Source organism: Cavia porcellus, unplaced genomic scaffold, assembly GCF_034190915.1.
Source record: "Cavia porcellus strain 051 isolate PalLab524CR breed Dunkin Hartley unplaced genomic scaffold, mCavPor4.1 scaffold_5, whole genome shotgun sequence".
In the NCBI taxonomy this organism is placed as follows: Eukaryota; Metazoa; Chordata; class Mammalia; order Rodentia; family Caviidae; genus Cavia; species Cavia porcellus.
This window is the reverse complement of record NW_026947488.1, coordinates 1,370,665-1,388,552: the sequence shown is the minus strand read 5'-3', so window position 1 is coordinate 1,388,552 and position 17,888 is coordinate 1,370,665. Positions and strand designations below refer to the sequence as shown.

The following is a 17,888-nucleotide window of genomic DNA, read 5'->3' as shown; positions in this document are numbered from 1 at the left end:
TGTGTGTGGTGAGCTCGCGCCCCTCTACTGCTGTACTCCACTGGAGCCCCTCAGCCCTGTGTTCGTCCTGCCTCGGGGCTCAGCTAGCTACAGATGGGACAGGCCTCACTAGGTGCCACCCCCAGGGCTTCATCCTTTTAGGTGGTCATGTACCCTGCAGTGTCCAGACCTCAGGAAGAGGCAACTCCTGGGGCTCTGTCCTGGAAGGTCAGGTTGGAACTCGGCAAGAAGAGCCACAGGACTCAGAGCCCGTAGAGTTCTCAGCAAAGAGCCCAAGAGGCCTCAGCTGGCATGGACATAGCCGCTTAGTGGATCACAGGGCTTGGGGAGAAGGGACGGAGCTCGCTGGACCAGATGGGTGGTATGCAGTGCCAGCACTCGATTCCCACAGTGCCAGTCTGCAGGGCCTGGCCTGGCTGGCCTGAAGCTGCGCGTATGCACACATGAGGTCATGCACACACACACAGTGAGCTCCAGGCCTGCCCAGGTGCAGCCAGATCCAGGAATCCTTGGCAGAGGGTGTGGCCTGAGCAGTGCCAGATTCCTGGTCCTGTGCACAGGCACTGCTGAGCAGCCTCCCAGTGAAATGCATGGGCACACATCAGTCACCTAGTAACCCAAGGGGCCACAGCAGGCACTCCTGCCCCCTGAGGTCCAGTAGCTATGGCTGTCAGCCCTGTGGAAAGGTCCGCTGCTCCTGCGTGCCTTTCCAGGGTCCTTGGTACTGCATAACCCACCAAGGGCTGAGCAGCTTTGGGTAGCCATGGTCAAGGGTAGTACAGGACATACAGCAGGATGTGGGGCGCACAGGGGCCTCTGCTCAGGTCCCAGGCTGGCAGGAGGTAGCTCTAGGCACACACACCCGGGGCATGGGTGACAGGAAAGCTCTCCAGAGATGATTCTGATCCTGCATGGGGCAGTGACAGGAAGGGTGCTGAGGGCATCTCGGCCATGTCCCCATGTCCAGGGTGATCTTAGCCTGGTGGACCCTGTGCTGTCTCTGTAGCCCCAAAAGGGCATCCTGTCTTGGGTAAACACAGATGCTGGCCCCAGGCCCAGACCCAATGTGGTTCCCGAATCCCTTTGACTAAAGCCTGGTCTTACCCTCTGGCGGAGAGGGTGGAGTGAACCGCTTTAGCTCCACAGGACCCTGCTGACCACTCCAGGGCCCGCAGGAAGTGTCCACACTCAAACTGGCCTCTGCAGTTTGTCCCAAGGCACTGGCATGCCCAGTAGACTCCTCAAGGCCAGCACTGGCCCTGCCCTTTCAGGATCTTTTCTTAAGACTACAGTGCCGAGGATCCTCCTGGTAGCCCTTGACACACTATTGCAGCGGTGTCATCAGTCCTGGCCAGAACTCCTACGGTGACCCATTGTCACAAAGGGCCCGTGTTGCCTCCGACCCTAGCACCAGCCTGTGTCTGTGAACTGTGGCCGCACACACATCCCCGGTGACTGCTGAGCTGGTGTCCATCGGGAGGGGCAGCCCAAGCGGCAGGACTGTGCTCTCCTCCCTCAGAGTGCACCACGGATCAGCTGCTAGGCCCACCGGAGGTACCAGGATGCCAGGAGCCACACAGCCCTTTCAGGTGTCTCCCAGCAAGTGCAGTACCCCAGACCCTGGGAGTCCAGCTCAGGGGAGAGCATCTCACGTACCCCAGCAGTTGCCCAGAACAGGCAGAATGGGGCTCTGTCCCCAAGGCCACACAGTAGGGTGGTCTGAGGGGCAGGGATGGTGGTTCTACTGCTTGAGCCCTGCTGGGTTCCTCAATGAGGCTGGGGCCAAGGCAGGGCCAGTGTGAGGTGGGTGGGGCCTTATTTGGTGCTTGGGGCTGCATGGGGATGATCTGGGTCCAGTGGGGTACAGCCAGGTGGAGGCTAGATGGAGCCTGTGGAGGGTCGGGAACTGTGCTGGCTGGGTTGGAACAGTTGCCACCTCACTGTCCCAGGTAAGGAGTGTGGAATGGGCCAAAGCCGGGGGACAGCAGATTTGGGGTCCTAGAAGTCAAGGCTGTGAGGTAGGTGAGATCCAGGTGCTGCTGCAGGCTGCTCATGCTGCATAGACTGCAGCTCCGTGCCTGGGGCTGCATAGAAGGCCTTTGTCTCCCAGCAGCACTTCCTGTAGGCTCCTCTTAGGGACAGACCCTCTGGATGTGAGGAATAAAGGTTCTTGGCCCAGCTGTCTCCTGTAGGACTTACAGCCTAGTGTAGTGGGGTCCCCCCTGCTGGGACCACTGTGTGCCATTCTTAGCCCTGCCAAGTACAGCAGGGGAGGAGCCAAGGAATGGGCGGGGCAGGGACGGAAGGAGAGGGGCCTCATGAGCCTTGGCTCCCTTGGCCACAGCTCTAGAGTGGGCCAAAGGGCCCCATTGGCGAGCGGCACTGTCCTTGGAGGCACTGTCCTTGGAGCGGGAGGTTGGCGACTCATCTGCGGGCTTGCCAGGTAGAAGAGGGCCCAGAGGAGCCACTCAGGTCTTGCCCTGAGGACAACCTTGACCTTTCAAAGAGGTTGAGCCAGGAGCTGAGCTCCTGTGGGCTGCAGGAGCAGGACACACAGGACCAGGGTGCAGTGAAAGAGCTGCGCTGCCCCGTGCTGTCTCTGACGGGTGGGGGTCTCACTGCCCTGCCATGAAGCCGGGAGGGTGTTGTGTAGTAGAGGGGCTTGTGCTTGCAGCTCTGACCACAGAGGAGGGGTGAGTCAGGAGGGTGCAGGGTCCAGGGAGAGTGCTGCGGCGCTCACCTGGTACCTCTGGTGGACCTAGCAGCTGATCATGGTGCACTCTTCCAGGCTGCCTGTGCCTGGGGCTCCTGGCCTTGGCTCATTGCTGGACCAGCACAGGGGAGTTGACCTGAACTCCTGGTAACCTTCCCACTGGGTGGGCTCCTCCTTGGGGGAAGGGCTGGACCCCTGGCAGGCAGTTCAAGCATACAGCTGAAAGGGTGGGGCCCTCTGGGTTGAGAGGTGGGAGTCCGCATAGTGGGCAAGGGCCCTGGAGGTCTTGAAGACTCTGGAATCCCACTGAGGGGCCATGGGCTGCACTCAGCCTCTGCTTGGCACAGAGGAGCTTGGGGTCTGGGGTGGGCCTGCACCAGGGGTGGACCAGGGACTTGGTCTGTACTAGGCACCACCTGTGTTGTGCCTGAGTCTTGAGACCGTGGAGTCGCTCCCTGACCTGGCTGTGTCCATTATTGGAGAGATCAGGGGGCCCCCAGTGTGACCCCAGGATCCTCCGACAGTGGGCCAGGTCCAGCCTGGACCCTGGTAGGCTGCTCTGTCTCCAGCCTGTCCACCTGTTGGCTTGGGGAACCCCCACCATCTGTCACCTGGGTTGGCCAGCCCCTGGCCTTGGCATAACCTGACACGGGGAGGCAGTGAGGTTTCAGTGAGACAGAAGCCACCACTGGCAGTCTGGGCTGAGCTCAAAAGAGCTTTACCACAAGCAGAGCCTGAGGCCCCGGGTGGGCAGAGATGAGGTGCTGTGGCCCCTTCTTTCATAGGCCGCACAACATGAAACTCCAGGGCCACCCCGACCTCTGCCTCTGGCTGTGGCTGGGTGCTGTCTTGGCACATGGGCAGGGACAAGGTAAGCAATGGGTTCTGGGGGCAGCGGCCCTGGGGGTTGGATGCCCACCGATCCAGAGCTGCCCTAGTGAAGCTGCAGACAGGCAGGCAGAGCGAAGGAGCCATCTGGCCTCCGAGCCATCCTCATGGCTTCCGGCGTGACCTCATCCTTGTAGTCTTCCCTTCTGCTCGGTCACCCGTGAATACTTCCCCCAGCCGGAGGTAGCGGCCCTCCCAGTCCCGCTGTCTGCAGGGCAGCTCAGCTTCTGTTTGCCTCCCTTGCCTGCAGGAAGCCTCTGTGGGCGACTCGGGCCTCATGGCTGGATTGGGGGCGCCCACGGAGGGCTGTGCAGCAGACCTTGCCCTGGTGACACTGCTCAGGTAGACCCTGGGAGGGGCTTCCTGCCAAGGGGAGCCAGCCATCCACGCCTGTCACGATCTGGCTTCCCTCTTTGGTGCATGTCTCCATGCAGCAGCTTTGCTCTTGGTGGAACCTCCTCCCTGTCAATCTGTGTGTCTGAGTCACCTCCAGGGGCTGGCACTGTCTGGATTATGAATACCTCTCCCACTATGTAGCCCTCAGAGTGGCAGGTCCCTGGGCCAGGTCCAGCCTGGACCCTGGCAGTCTGTTCTGTCTCCAGTCTGTCCTCCAGTCTGTCCAGCCCCCCTACCTGTCACCTGGGTCGGCCAGCCCCTGGCCTTGGCATAACCTGACAGGGGAGGCAGTGAGGTTTCAGTGAGATGGAAGCCACCACTGGCAGTCTGGGCTGAGCTCAAAGGGGTTCTACCACGGGCAGAGCCAACTGCATTTCTCCCTGGCCAGGGTGCAGCATGCCAAGGGCTGCCGGGCCACTGGTGCCCCCTGGGTCTGTGGAACCCAAGAAGGGCTGAGGTAGCTGCAGCAGGGGCCAGGGAGCGGGCACCACGGGGCTCTTCCCAAAGCCCCCACCCCAGCATGTCAGGCCAGAGCAGAGAAACAGAGGGCTCTTCATGGGAGGGAGTGGGGACCTTGCCCACATCTGGCTCTGCAAAGCCCCCGCCTGTCCCCAGCACATTCCAGCCTTTCAGCGGGCTCCTCTCAGAGCAGCTGGGCCCCATCCGGAGCTGCACAGCTGCTTCCGCCTCTGAATGGCTCCTTGTGTCTGTTGCAGCCATCCCAGCCCCGCTCTCACCCTGTACCCCAGCTCACAGTGGAGTGGCCAGAAGAGACCCCTCTCTGTCCCCATTCCCAAAATAGCTGCCCATTACAGAGCCTCCAGAGGTCAGGCTCAGGCCCCACTTTGCCCTGCTCCTCCCAGCTGGCTGAGGGCAGCACCTCGCCTCTCACCACAGCAGCCCCCCAGATGAGGGCTAAGGCTGCACACACACAGCGACGCACATGTGGCCACCATGTGCACGTGCTTTCTGCCAGGGTGGCCTGGAGATGGCAGCCTAGTGTTGTGGAGGTGGCAGAGAGGGGCTGCAGTGGCCCCACAGCTTTTCCACTTCTAGCTGGGAAAGCCGAGGCCCTGGCAGGTTGGCAGCCCTGTGCCCATACTGCCTGCCCTGCGAGCGCTGGCTGCCTTGGCCCCAGGCTGACTGCCCAGGCATGAGGAAGCCCCTGGACTGGAATGAGGCATCCTCTCACGGACGCTGCCCTGTGGCGCTGTCACCAAGGACCCTGAGGAGGGGCACATTCCCCGTCCACACAGGCTCACCTTTCCTAGACACCAGGGCCTCCCCCAGTGTCACACCGGGTCATGCTTCTTCAGAGTCCCAGGCCCCAACTGTGCTTCTCAGCCTTGGGACAGGTCCTGGGGCCCCAGCTGGCTGGGATGGGGGGGCATCACGCTGGGTGCGTGGAGTCCATCCTGACACTTTGCGCTGGTGTGCAGGAGGTGGCCGGCTGAGGCTGGCAGTGCTGCCTGAGGACCGGCTGCAGATGAAGTGGCGGGAGCCTCGGGGTGGTGGCCTGGGCTACCTGGTGCAGGTGACGCCCACGGCAGGTAAGGCTCCTGGGCTGGCCGCTCCCGGCGGTTCCCCAGCTGTGTGCCACAGCCTGCAGCCCAGCATCCCCTCGGGCGCAGCTCTGCGCTCCTTTTCCTTCCTTCTGGTCTTTGTGTTTGTCTATACTGCTCAGTAACTGCACTCCTGCCGGGGTGGTGAGTGGACACAACAGACCTCGGTTCCTTCTTCACCCTTTCCCTCCGCTTCCTGTCTCTAGGAAATGGGAAGGATCCCATTCACAAAAGGTCTGTTTCTGTTTCCTGTTATCTAGCTTTTATTTTCCTTCTGTTTTCTTTGGGCAGGGGTGTTGTTTTGTTTTTTGTTTTTTTGGGGTGGTTTTGAGATGGGATCTGACTGTTGTTCAAACTGACCGTGAACTCATTATGTAGCCAGGGTGGTCTCAATCTCATAGGGAGCCTCCTGCCTCAGCCTCCTGAGTGCTGGGATTTCAGGCACGCGCCAGACACCTGGCCTATTTTGCTCCTTAACGACTTGTGCTTTAGATGTCTCATAATAAGGGAAACCATGCAGTATTTAAGCTTTTGGACCTGAATTGTTCTCACTTAGTTAACATGGTCTCCAGGTGCATCCATTTCCCCACAGATGACTCAGGTTTGCCCTCCTTACAGCACTGTGCCCCAGTGTGTGAGTACTGCCTCTCTTTGTCCACTCACCCAATGGAGGACGCTCAGGCAGGTGGCTTTCGTGGTTGTCAATGAGCTCTGTTGCTGTGAACACGGGCGTGCGTGTGTCTCTTAGGGGTGACTCCTGAGCCTGGTGTGTGCAGCTTTGAGCGAGCCAAGTCCTCTCCAGAGATAGACAGTGTTCAGATCTCTACAGTTCCGGTCAGGTTTGCTAAGTCGGTTTCTCCTAGGAATTTGTATTTCAGATGACTTGGTGTAAACTGCCCTGTTACTTTGATTTTCTGAACATCTGTGAGGTCGGTGGTTATGCCCCCTTTTGTTCCTGGTTACTTGAATCGTGTCTGTTTTTATTATCAGCAGTTTAGAGGTTTATCTATTTTATCAGTCTTCTAATAAAGCTCCTTTTGGCTTTGTTAAGGCATTCATTATCTGGCTTGATTTCATCAATTTTGTCTTTTTATTTCCTTTTACTCTCATTGGATTTAGCTTTCTATCCTCACAGTTGATTATTTTTTATTTTTTCCTGTTTTCAGTTTCGGTTTTCTGAGGCTCAGTCTCAGCGCAGGGCCCAGGCTGGCCCCGAACTTGTGGCTGCGCACGCTGGCAGCGGCGTCTTCCCAGCAGGGAGGGGAGCCCTGCTCTCACTTCCCTGCGTCTTCCCTTGTTTTCTGCCTGCGGTAGTGTTTGCAGTAAGCAGCTTTTCCATTCTTAGGCCCTTAACCTTTCTCTGTTCTAAGCGGCACAACTGGGCATTGTTTTTCCATCAGCAAAATCTTTGTCTTTTAACTGAAATGTTTTATCCATTTATATCAGCAAAATTAGTGACCCAAGTTTAATCTACAATCTTCCTGCTTGTTTTCTTTTTGTGCTACTTGTTATAAATTTTTGTTTTCTCCTTTTTTGTCTTCTGAGCTGACTTTTATGGAAAAATTTAAACACACGCAGAGGAGACAGCTCCGTGTCATGAAGCCTACATTAGCAGAGATTTAACGTCAATGGCTACCAGCATATGGCGAGACTGCTTCACGTCTCTCTGCCCACCCCGTCCATGTGTTGTATTAAAAGCAAGTCCTAGACACCATCAGATCCTGTCTGTAACCATTTCAGTATGTTTCTCTAAAAGACTAAAAAGTGACCTCACTACACTCATTAAATATTTAGTTGCCTTTACATTTCTGGGCTCTTTGTGATTGACTGGTGTGAATTGGGATCCTGAAAGAGCTGGCTCTTCTCCTTCCTTTGTTCCTGTGTCTGTGGCAACTGTTTTTCCTCTGTCCCTCTCCCTTGAGCTTTACTTACTGAAGAAACAAGAGGCTCACATTCTTGTCTGAAGTGGGGGCTTCCTCCTACAGGGCAGCCAGGTCCCGGCAGCCTGGTCAGACTCAGCTGTGTGTTTGTGACAGGTCTTCCTCAGTGGCACTGGGTCGCCCCTGCTGTGCCCGGCAGGGGTACTTGTGTAGTCTGCTGTGTCCTTTTGTGCAAAGATAGGAGTGGTCAGTGCGTGTTGTGTCCCCAGCTTGTCGGGCATGTGTTCACCGGCCCTTCCTCAGTGACCACGCTGGTGGATGTAAGAACTCGTAACACATGTTCCAGCATCCAGTGCCGCGTCTGCATCAGATTTTGCAGAGCACTTTTGTTATCGGAGTCAGTTGTCAGAGACAGATCTGTGTGGGGCGCACATCCCAGTCCATTTGCTTCACTGCTGTGCAGCCCACAGACGGGTGCTGGTGAACGTGGACCCTTGAGCTTCCAGGAGCTGGAGTCCCAGAGCCCGGCGTCAGTCCTGGGGGCACTGCGGCTGTGTGGGAGCACGGTGGGCAGAAACAAGACAAAGAGGAAAAGCGGGGTGAAGCTCCTGGTACCAAGACATGTCCCATGTCCCCAGTGACAGTGTTAACCCGTTCCCAAGGTGGCGCCCTGGTACCCTGGCCACCTCGTCATGCTCAGCGCGACTCACACGTGTCTGGTCCGGAGTGGGGGAGACAGGGGTCTAAATCTGGTCCTGTCGCTGCTTAGCGGTGTGGCCAGTCCTTAGGGCCCCTGGTTCCACACCTACAGAGTGGGGTATTGAGGCTGTGAACCTCATGGTACACATGTGTGCAGCCTGGGGCTGGTACTAGGTGTAAACCTGCCTCACCGGCTCTGTGTGCTCCGAGAGCAGCGGGCCTTCCTGCCCGTGTCTCCCCGCCCCAACCAAGCTGGTACAGGGCGGAGGCCTGCTTCCCTGCACTGCACAGGGTGGGCCCAGAGGAGAAGCCTCGTGTCTGATGCTGGCGCCCTGGCTCCATCCTCTGAGGGTCCTCTTGGGAACCACTGCTGAGCACTCAAATCCGTCTCTGTCTTTTTTTTTTTTTTTTTTTTTGTCTTCTTCCTTTTTATCAATACCGGGGATTGAACTCACGACTGCCTGCTTGCAAGGCAGGCACTTATGCCACTGAGCTAAACCTACACACACGCACACACACACACACACCCGTCTCTGTCTTTAGATGGTAGAGCTGCACAGCCCCATGGAGGCCCTGGGGAGTGTGAGAAAGCACACTTCCTGCCAGGGGCCCCAATCATCAGCTCCTGGTTCTCTTTCTTTCCTCTGACCTCAAGGTGAAGAAACGGGGAAGACCTGAGACACTTGTCCTGTGCGTGTGTGCACACACACATGCACATGAACATGCATGTGTACCCATGCTGGCAGCCCTAATAGCTCTCTCACCCACCCCAGGAGACTCAGAGCAGGAAGTGATGTTGACCACCAAGACCACCAAGGCCACAGTCGGGGGCCTGAACCCCTCCAAAGGCTACACCTTGCAGATATTTGAGCTCACCAGCTCCGAGCCCATCCTGCTGGCGCGGAGGGATTTCATGAGTGAGTCCTCGGTTCTCCCCACCCCAGCCAGGGTGGGTGTGAGTGACCAATCTGGGCGGGGCTGGGCATTGGGTTCAGGTCCCAGCTCGCACACAAGTGTCCTGGGGTCTTATTTCCTGCCCACCTCCCTGGAACCTATAGCTGTGCCCCGGGCATTGATGGAGCCAGGGCCCTCAGTCCCTTTCCTGACGGCCCTGCCTTCTCTTTGCAGTTGAGGATCTGAAGAGCAGGAGCGGCCAGAGGCCCCTGGGGGCAGCCCTGAAGCCCACCCTGTACCATATGGGGGCCCCGAACCCCAGGCAGACACCTGAGCCTAGAGGCACCTTTGTCCCAAGCCAAGAGCCTCCCATCCTTGGTGGAGCAGGGCGGAGTGAGAGTGAGCTGCGGAGAGGAGGGGCACCCAGAGCTTCGTGGGCCTCCTGCCCTGTAGCCAGGAAGTCCTTGTTCACAGCTGACCTCATGCTCCGCAGCTTTAACTCAGGCTGGACTCTCGGCCCCCAGGTCCCTCCAGCCAGGCACTGGGGAGCCCCAGCCTGGGTATGGGAGGTGAGAAGTCACAGCTGTGACCCCGCTCCTCTTTCCAGGAGCCCCCGGCACAGGTGGGGAGCAGCTGGAGGAGCCCACTCAGCAGACCCTAGACCCGACAAGACAGAGCCATACAGTGGCCCCTGCTGGAGGGAGAGAGGAGCCAGGTGAGGGGCTGCTCTGTCCTCGATGACTTTACTTCCTCTTCAGATTAGGGTCCCCAAAGAGGTCCCTGCTTTCTCCACCAGACCTGGAGCCAAAAGAGCCGCCACTGTCCCCAGGCGTGGGCACTGGCCCTCTCAGGAGAGGGCCTCAAGGACAGGGCGGATCCTCTTTCTCCGGGTGAGGAGGTTGTCTGAGCCCAGGTTGCCCTTGCCGCTCTGACCAGGCTCGAGAGTCACTCTGGTACTAAGGAGCGGTGTGCACAGATATGGGGGTGTTGCCCGGGTCAGGGGATTGGGGGTGTGGTCTCCAAACAGCTCCAGGACATCAGGACATGGAAGCTGCAGCCAGGAGCTGCTAGGCAGCCCCAGCCCCTCCCCACCTCTGTCTAAAGTGGTCTCAGAAGTGAACCCTACCCAGGGCTGCTGGGCCTGTGGGGGGAGGTTGCTTGGCCGGGGAGGCAATGCTGTGCTGCTGGTGGCCTGTGTACCTGGCAGGCAGCTACTGAGGGCACATGTAGCCCCTGAAGCCAAGGCTGGCAACACCCCACTTTTGGGAACACCAGAGAGGCTGAGTCCATTGATGAGAGTCTATTTGGGATTTTCTAAGCCTGGGGGACCCGATGTCCTCAGGGTCCCTGTTCCCCAAAGAGCAGACCCCAGCTACCAAACCCTGGGAGGTGGTCCTTTGGGACCAGGCCCAGAGTGGCCCAGAGGACTGTGGAGGCCGTGGCCCTTCACCTGCCCCACTGCTTGCCTGCCCAGTTGGCACCCAGTTCCGCTGCACACCTCCTGTGCCTGCCGACATGGTCTTCCTAGTGGACGGATCCTGGAGCATCGGCCACAGCCACTTCCAGCTAGTCAAAGACTTTCTGGCCAGCGTCATCTCACCCTTTGAAATTGGGCCAGGTCAGGTCCAAGTAGGTGGGTACCGAACCCAGCAGCTCCTCCGGAGAAGGGCTGGGAAGTATGGCAGCCTCTTGGGGCTCATCACGCAGCCAGACGGAAAGATCCCTGCTGACCCAACCCATGTGGTCTGCATGGGTCTGCAGCTGTCCCTGCCCCAGCCAGGGCTGCTCGCCTGGTGTGCTGGAATAGGGGCCCCTCTGGGCTCCGAAGGACCAGGCTGCTGTCGGCAGCTGTGTGCAGTGTGGCCCTGGGCAGTCTCAAGTAAAGCCCGACCCTGGAAACTGAGCCCAGCACCCGGCCCTCCCCCAGGCCTGACTCAGTACAGCGGAGACCCCCAGACCGAGTGGGACCTGAACTCCTTCCACACCAGGGCGGAGGTGCTGGCTGCTGTGCGCAGCCTTCAATACAAGGGAGGAAACACATTCACAGGTTCGTGTCCTCCCTGCCCTCAAGGGTCTGGCTGTGCAGAAGCCCCGCTGCTTCCTGCTGCCCAACCTTCCTAAGCCCCTGTGGGACCTGAAAGCCCGCATGAGGCTGCAGAGACGGAGCCTAAGCTGCAGCCCCACAGAGGCCAAACCACCCCGTGTGTTTCAAAGGAAAAGTACAGGCCTCTGCTGGGACCCAGCTGACAGCAAGTAGCTCCTCCCACTGTGTGCCTTGCCCTCCCCAGGGGGCTGCCAGCCTCAGAGGTGTCCCCCAGGGGGCTGGGTGTGGCCTTCCCTGGTCACAAGTACTCCCGAGAGTGGAAGAGCCATCCCTGACCCCCAGCTGGCAGCCAGCTCTGTTGGTGGTAGACAGAGACCCCAGTACAGAGCTGAGCAGAGGCCCCGAGGTGGTGGTGCAGGTCACTGCCTGTCACTTGGTTCCTGCTCCCAAGGCCTGGCCCTGCACCACGTGATGGGGCAGAACCTGAAGCCTGCATCGGGGCTCCGTCTGAAGGCAGCCCACCTGCTGATCCTGGTGACGGATGGCAAGTCCCAGGATGACGTGCTCACGGCCGCACGTGTCCTCAAAGGCCTGGACATCGAGGTCTTCACCGTGGGTGAGCCCCATACAGGCCTTGGTTCTGGGTAGGTCCTTGCAGCCCGTGGGCTCTGGACAGCAGATGGGCGTTTGTACCTGTGTTCCCCTCACCAGGTGGCAGGTGGTGCTTGGCCTCGGAGCCAGGACAGCTGCACGTGGGGCCAGCCACCTGCCTGGCACCAGCGTGCCTGCTCCTTGTCACATGTGTCAGTTTTTGGCATCATCTGCTGAACCCCCCAACCCAGCTGCTCCTGTGCCCCTTAGGCTGGTCCCTGCCGGGCCACTGCCCCTTTGCCTCCTGTGTCTGGCAAGTCTCTTGCCTCCAGGCCATGGGCACACTTGATGTACAAGCCACTCATCAGTTCTGTCCCCCAGCAGGAGCCCTAGATTTCGGGGTGTCCGGGGATCTCCCAGACATCCTCACCCACAAGCCCTCCATCCAGCACCCACGTGGCCACCTGGCCTAGCGTGGCTCAAGCACGTGGGCCTCCCTTGGCCCTAGGCCCTCTCTCACAGGCTCTTGGGCACTCAGCAGCCCACCCCACAGTCCTGTTTGTGAGTAGGATGAGGGTGCACACGGGGCTGGCTGCACACCTGCCACTCTCCACCTGAGCAGGTGTGAAGAATGCCGACGAGGCTGAGCTGAAGCTCCTGGCATCCCAGCCGCAGGACATCACCGTCCACAACGTGCTGGACTTCCCTCAGCTGGCCACGCTCGCTGGCCTACTCAGCCGCCTCATCTGCCAGAAGATCCAAGGCTGGAGCCTGAGCAGGGCCGCCGGTGAGGGAGCAGGGATGCTGCCAGGCCTGCCCAGCACTTGGGACAGAGGGACACGGAAGCTGGGGCTCCTGCGTGGCACGCTTCGAGGGTCTGCCTGGCCTCCACGGGTCTGCAAGCTGAGCTGGGGCCCAGACCACCACTTTCCACCCGCAACCACCCTGGCCCCAGCTGCTCCAGCCCTGGATGCCCTCCCCATGTGCACCAGCCTGGTGCTGGGCCAGGTCACCCCCTCCAGCATCCGTGTGTCCTGGACCCCGGCTCCTCAGCCACCCCTCGAGTATCTCATTGTGTGGTGGCCTTCCAGGGGTGGCGCCCGCCAGGAAGTGAGTGGCACCAGCTTCTCTGGCTTGGGGGACCCTGCTGGGTTCACCCACACAGAGCCAGGGCAGCTGCAGGAACCCGGCCAGCCACACCTTGGGAAGGGCTCTGAGAATTGTAGCTGTGTTGGGATTACAGGCCCACGTAGCCAGGTCACCCTGAGAAAGGACGGCTGGAGTGGAGACAGGGCAGGGGTGCATGTGGGCACCATGGGGCAGAGCAGGCCAGAGGAGGTGGCCGAGGGCTGAGGCCCAGGGAGGTGGCCTTGACAGGACAGGTAGCCACGTGGCTGGCTGTGTTGATTGTCCCACCCACCTGCGCCTCAGCAGGTGCCACTGTGCTTGGTGGTAGACTGCACCAGTGCGGAGACACACATGGCCCCAAACCCCTCAGGGAACAGTGCCCTGCTCTGTGCCCTGCCCAGTCTGGGTGCTGTTTCAGGTGGTGGTGGAAGGCTCTGCTGCATCCGTAGAGCTTCAGAACCTGACCGCCAGCACTGAGTACCTGGTGTCAGTACTGCCCGTCTATGAGGGCGGGGTCGGCAAGGGTCTTCGTGGCCTGGCAACCACAGGTGGGTGGGTGTTGGTGGTCCCTGCCCTGCCCTCCCTTCAGGGCCTGGCACCAGCCATCTCTGACCATCCCTGTCTCTCTGACCCTGGGTGTCCTCTTCTGACCACAGCATCCACCCCTGCCTGGCCCATGGCCGAGGTCACTGCCCCAAGCCCCGGAATATCTCTGTGGCTCTGTCCGGTGCCACCTGGCTCACCCATTCACAGTGGCCATGCAGAAGCTGGCCACCATGCATTCCAAACTGTATGACCATCTCCTCGGTCCACTGTGGATCTCTCTGGTCCTGAAGGACGCTCTGTTCTCCTCCATCCCCAGGGGGGCGCTGTACACCCCTTTGTCCCCAGAAAAGCACTCTGCACCCCTTCAGTGTCCCCAGCCCCTTGCCCAGCCCTGCTCCCCTCTCTGGGTCTGCCATGTTGTCATAGCAACAGCATCATGTGGTCTTTGTGGGGCTCTTTTCACCCCCTGTGGCTATGTCCTTCCTACTGTGGGCACATGCCCTGGTAGATACAGGGGCTCGACTTCTCTAGAACTGTGGGCCAGGACAGGGTCCCTGTGAAGCTGGGGAAAGCGGCTCAGGACCTGCCCTCCCCTGGGCGAGTGCCACCCTCTGCTAGTCCTTCCTTAGAGGACACCACGCATACGGTCAGGTGCTGGGAAGTCCTTGCAAAGCATGAACAGGGCTACCTTGCTCACGGTGTGACTTCTGTGTGTGCTACACCCTCAAAGTGCCCCTAATGGTTGCTCCTCCCCAGCACCCCTTCTTCCGCCCCGCACACTGACTCTGGCTGCAGCTACACCCAGGACCCTCCACCTCACCTGGTCGCCCTCAGCTGGGGCCACCCAGTACCTGGTGCGGTGCTTACCAGCCTCTCCCAAGGTCCAGGAAGAGGGAAGAGAGGTGTGTGGCCTGGGAGGGAGACGGGTCGGGACAGATGGGGTGGGGCAGATCGGGCCCTGACCTGTCCCTCCAGGTGCGGGTGGGGCGGCCTGAGGTGCTGCTGGACAGCCTGGAGCCAGACAGGGACTACAAGGTCTTGGTGCAAAGCCTGCGAGGGCCAGAGGCCAGCGAGGCCCGGGGCATCCATGCCAGAACGTGTGAGTGCCTGCCCAGCTCCTGACCCCACGGCTGGCACCCTGTGCTGTTTCCTAAACCTTCCATGGGTGGGCTCCTGCATCCTGCCCTAGCACTGCCTGGCTGCTCCCCAGCATCAGGCAGGGCAGAAGGGAGCGTCAGCTCCAAGGTCTTGCTCTGCTCCACAGCCGCCCTGGCCCCGCCAGGACCCCTGGGCTTCTCGGATGTGAGCCACGACTCGGCCCTGGTAACCTGGGGGGATACTCCACGGCCTGCACACCTGTTCAGAGTCAGCTATGTCTCAAGCGACGGTGGCCACTCAGGACAGGTGAGGGCGGGGACTTCTGGGCTGTGGGTCCCAAGGGACTCCCATAGTCAGTGTCCCAGAGCCCAGGGGAGCCTCAGTGCCCCATGTAGCCCCTGCCCTGGCCTCTCTCTGGGCTGGTGGGGCACAGGGTCAGCATCACCCCAGCCGGTAGAGTGCTTGCTCGGGAGTCCTGGGGCGAGACAGAGGCATAGGAGAGCAGACGCATGGAGAGCAGTGCCTTGGGGTCACAGGCGCTCCTGGTGTGAGGCCCAATCCGGTGCAAGAGCTGGTGGGGCGTGGGGAAGGGAGCTGTCCTGGGCTCCCCTGGTCAACCCTGTTTCCTCTGTTTGGGGCTCATGCGGTCCTAGCTGCAGGTACTGGGCCTGAGTCTCTTCCCAGCAGGGGCTCCGGTGCCCAATGTGTCTGCCTGTGCCCCCTGCCCCACAGAAAGAGGTCCCTGGGAATGCCACCTCGGCCACCCTGGGCCCGCTCTCCTCCTCCACCACTTACACCGTGCAAGTCACCTCCCTCTATTCCGGAGGCGTGTCCTCCACACTGACCGGCCATGTGATCACAGGTGAGTGGGAGGTAGGCGGGGCTGGCCCAGGGTGGGCTGCACCTTCTGTCCAGCCACGCAGTTTGGGTCCACTTGTATGTGGTAGCTCTGCCCTGAGCCAGGATTGAGCCAGGTGGACAGGAGGACAGGAGGACAGGAGCCAGGGCTGCTTGTCTCAGGGCTGCCCTCCCCCACCCCCGGCTCTGCCTCCTGCCTCCATCTTCCAGGGAAAGCACCCAGCCCGAGCCAGCTGTCTGTGACAGAGCTGCCCGGTGACTCGGTCAGGCTGACGTGGGCAGCCTCGGCCCCGTCTGGTGTGCTTGTCTACCAGATCAAGTGGACACCCCTGGGAGAGGGGAAGGCCCATGAGGTGAGGATAAGGGTGGGCAAAGGGATGGTTGAGCCTCAGGGGAGACCTGCCAAACCCCGGCCCCTGGCTGGACCAGGGGTCAGGCCCCGCTTGTGCCCACCCAGACCTGTGTCTTGAGGTCACCTGCCCATCCATAGTCTGGGATCAGGTCTCCATCAAGGCCGTGTGTGAGCTGGGCAGATCCCAAATCCTCCTCTTCCAGGTCTCTGTCCCAGGCGTTCTCAGCACTGCTGTCCTGTCCGGCCTGGGGCAGCACTCGGAGTATGAGATCACCATCCTGGCCTACTATAGGGACGGGACCCGAAGCGACCCTGTCACCCTGCACTACACGCCCGGTAGGCATCGCTTCCTCCACCTTGCTGAGCTTGGGCAGGCTCAGCCCAAGGGGGGCCCCAGATTCACCCAGCTTTGCAGGCCTAGAAACTCAGACTCCCAGAACCGCTGGCGGATAGACCCCTCAAGTCTCAAGGTCTCCTGGCCTTGATAGCCCATGCAAGTTTCCTGGGTCCGGATGACATGGCATGGCTGACACAGGCTCTAGGTGGAGGCAGGTCAGGTGGAAGGGCCCGCAGGGGCACAGTACAGCAGTAGACAGGGCCCGGTGTAGGGTGGCACAGCCTGTGGCAGTGCAGGGTGCGGAGCGTGGCGCAGGGCTGCTTGCCTTGTCCTCGGGTCCCTAGGGTGCCCCTTTATGCCAGCCCTGAGCCCCACACTGCTTGTACTGTTGTCCAGCTTCAGTGAGCAGGAGCCCCCCCTCGGGCCTGGCCCTGTCCTCAGAGACCCCCAACAGCCTGCACGTCAGCTGGACACCCCCAGGCGGCCCTGTTCTCCACTACCGGCTCACTTATGCACCAGCCTCGGGCTCAGGACCTGAGAAATCGGTGAGTCTGAGAAGCTGGAAGCTGCTGGCTTCAGGGCCCAGCGGGTGAGTCGTGGCCTGCCCTGTCTGCCAGGGCTCCTGTCCCCCTGTGGGGAGACAGACAGGCCAGGGGAGCCCAGCTTCACAGTGAGCGACACCCCAGCATAGCGACTCAGGCAATCCCTGCCCTCCAGATCTCTGTGCCAGGCCCCAGGAGCCATGCCACGCTGCCTGACCTGCTGGCTGCCACCAAGTACAGGGTCCTGGTCTCAGCTGTCTATGGCACAGGGCTGAGTGAGGCAGTGTCTGCCACAGGCCGAACAGGTAAGCAGACGCCAGGCCCCAGAGCCAGTCCTGTGCCAGGCCGTGCCAGGCCCGGCCAGGCCCCAGCAGCCTGACTCAGGCACCTCCAGCAGGGTTTTGGGGGATGCTGGGGAAGAGGCTGGGGCCATCTATACCCTCAGTCACTGCTTGGCCACCGCCCGCAGGTTTCCCCATGGAACCTCTGTGGTCTGGGTGCCAGCCGAGGTCAGGCAGGCCCATGGCACCCGGACAGCACCACCCCTGAGGTGCCCTAGCCCAGGCCCTGCCCCCACACCCCTCACTGTGGAGCTGGAGTAGAGGCTGGATCACCAAGGTCCGGGATGACTGGGACCAGGCTGCCTGCCCTCGGTGCTGCCAGCGCCCGGTGCATCTCCCCCGGCTGGAGCACCCCTCCGGACTGGGGCCCAGCTGTCGGTGATTCTCTGCTGTTTCTCACCATCCACAGCCTCCTGCCCCTCAGAGTGGACTCTCAGAAAGCTGAGTCCCCTGCCCCGCATCACCTGGCATCGCCTAGCTGGGGACGGTGCTCACCAAGTGGACAGCCACCAGGGGGCGGCCATTCCTGCCACTGCCTGCATAGTCAGTGGTCTGGCAGTGGAGCTAGCAGCATGCCCAGCCCAGGCTGCATGCAGGCGCCCCCCTTTCCCTGCACCCAGGAGGCTCCCTGCCCTGCTGTAGAGGCCGTGTCTCACCTGTAGCACTCACAGAGCCCTTGGTGTTGGCCCTGGACTTGGGAGAGGCAGGCCATTCCTGTCTCCTTCGCAGAGTGTGGGGACTATAGGCCTTGCGTGCAGGCATAGGCAGGGTGGCATAGGCCCAGCCATGCCCGCGCAGGAAGACAGGCATTTTCCGTGACGTGACCCTCCTCGGGTGGCCAGTGGGCTTGAGGTGGCTCACGTGGCCTCTGTCTCCTCACAGCAGCCTGCCCGGCCCTGCCCCAGAACAGCTCCCTTCCAGGTAGGTCTGGGTACCTGGGGCAGCTGTGTCCTGTCCTCTGCTGCCCTGTCTCTCTTGGGCTCTTCCTAGTGTGCAGGAGCCCAGGGTGCTGTGACCAG

At 60.6% G+C, this 17,888-nt stretch overlaps 1 protein-coding gene across 1 annotated transcript in view; it reads left to right on the top strand.

The window, feature by feature from the left end:
• The first annotated feature begins 167 nt into the window (after positions 1-167).
• Col20a1 (collagen type XX alpha 1 chain) overlaps positions 168-17,888 on the top strand; it is a 30,419-nt gene continuing 12,698 nt past the window's right edge. Inside the window, exons 1-20 of the mRNA XM_013144623.3 lie at positions 168-2,443; positions 2,789-2,860; positions 3,499-3,584; positions 5,437-5,547; positions 8,912-9,055; positions 9,267-9,410; positions 10,507-10,665; positions 10,960-11,079; positions 11,528-11,692; positions 12,290-12,777; positions 13,214-13,343; positions 14,098-14,243; positions 14,317-14,440; positions 14,606-14,745; positions 15,172-15,301; positions 15,508-15,650; positions 15,853-15,985; positions 16,383-16,531; positions 16,704-16,833; positions 17,752-17,790. Coding sequence (XP_013000077.1) covers positions 2,319-2,443; positions 2,789-2,860; positions 3,499-3,584; positions 5,437-5,547; positions 8,912-9,055; positions 9,267-9,410; positions 10,507-10,665; positions 10,960-11,079; positions 11,528-11,692; positions 12,290-12,777; positions 13,214-13,343; positions 14,098-14,243; positions 14,317-14,440; positions 14,606-14,745; positions 15,172-15,301; positions 15,508-15,650; positions 15,853-15,985; positions 16,383-16,531; positions 16,704-16,833; positions 17,752-17,790 — 2,878 coding nt within the window. The 5' untranslated portion in view covers positions 168-2,318. The remainder of the gene's footprint in view (positions 2,444-2,788; positions 2,861-3,498; positions 3,585-5,436; positions 5,548-8,911; positions 9,056-9,266; positions 9,411-10,506; positions 10,666-10,959; positions 11,080-11,527; positions 11,693-12,289; positions 12,778-13,213; positions 13,344-14,097; positions 14,244-14,316; positions 14,441-14,605; positions 14,746-15,171; positions 15,302-15,507; positions 15,651-15,852; positions 15,986-16,382; positions 16,532-16,703; positions 16,834-17,751; positions 17,791-17,888) is intronic.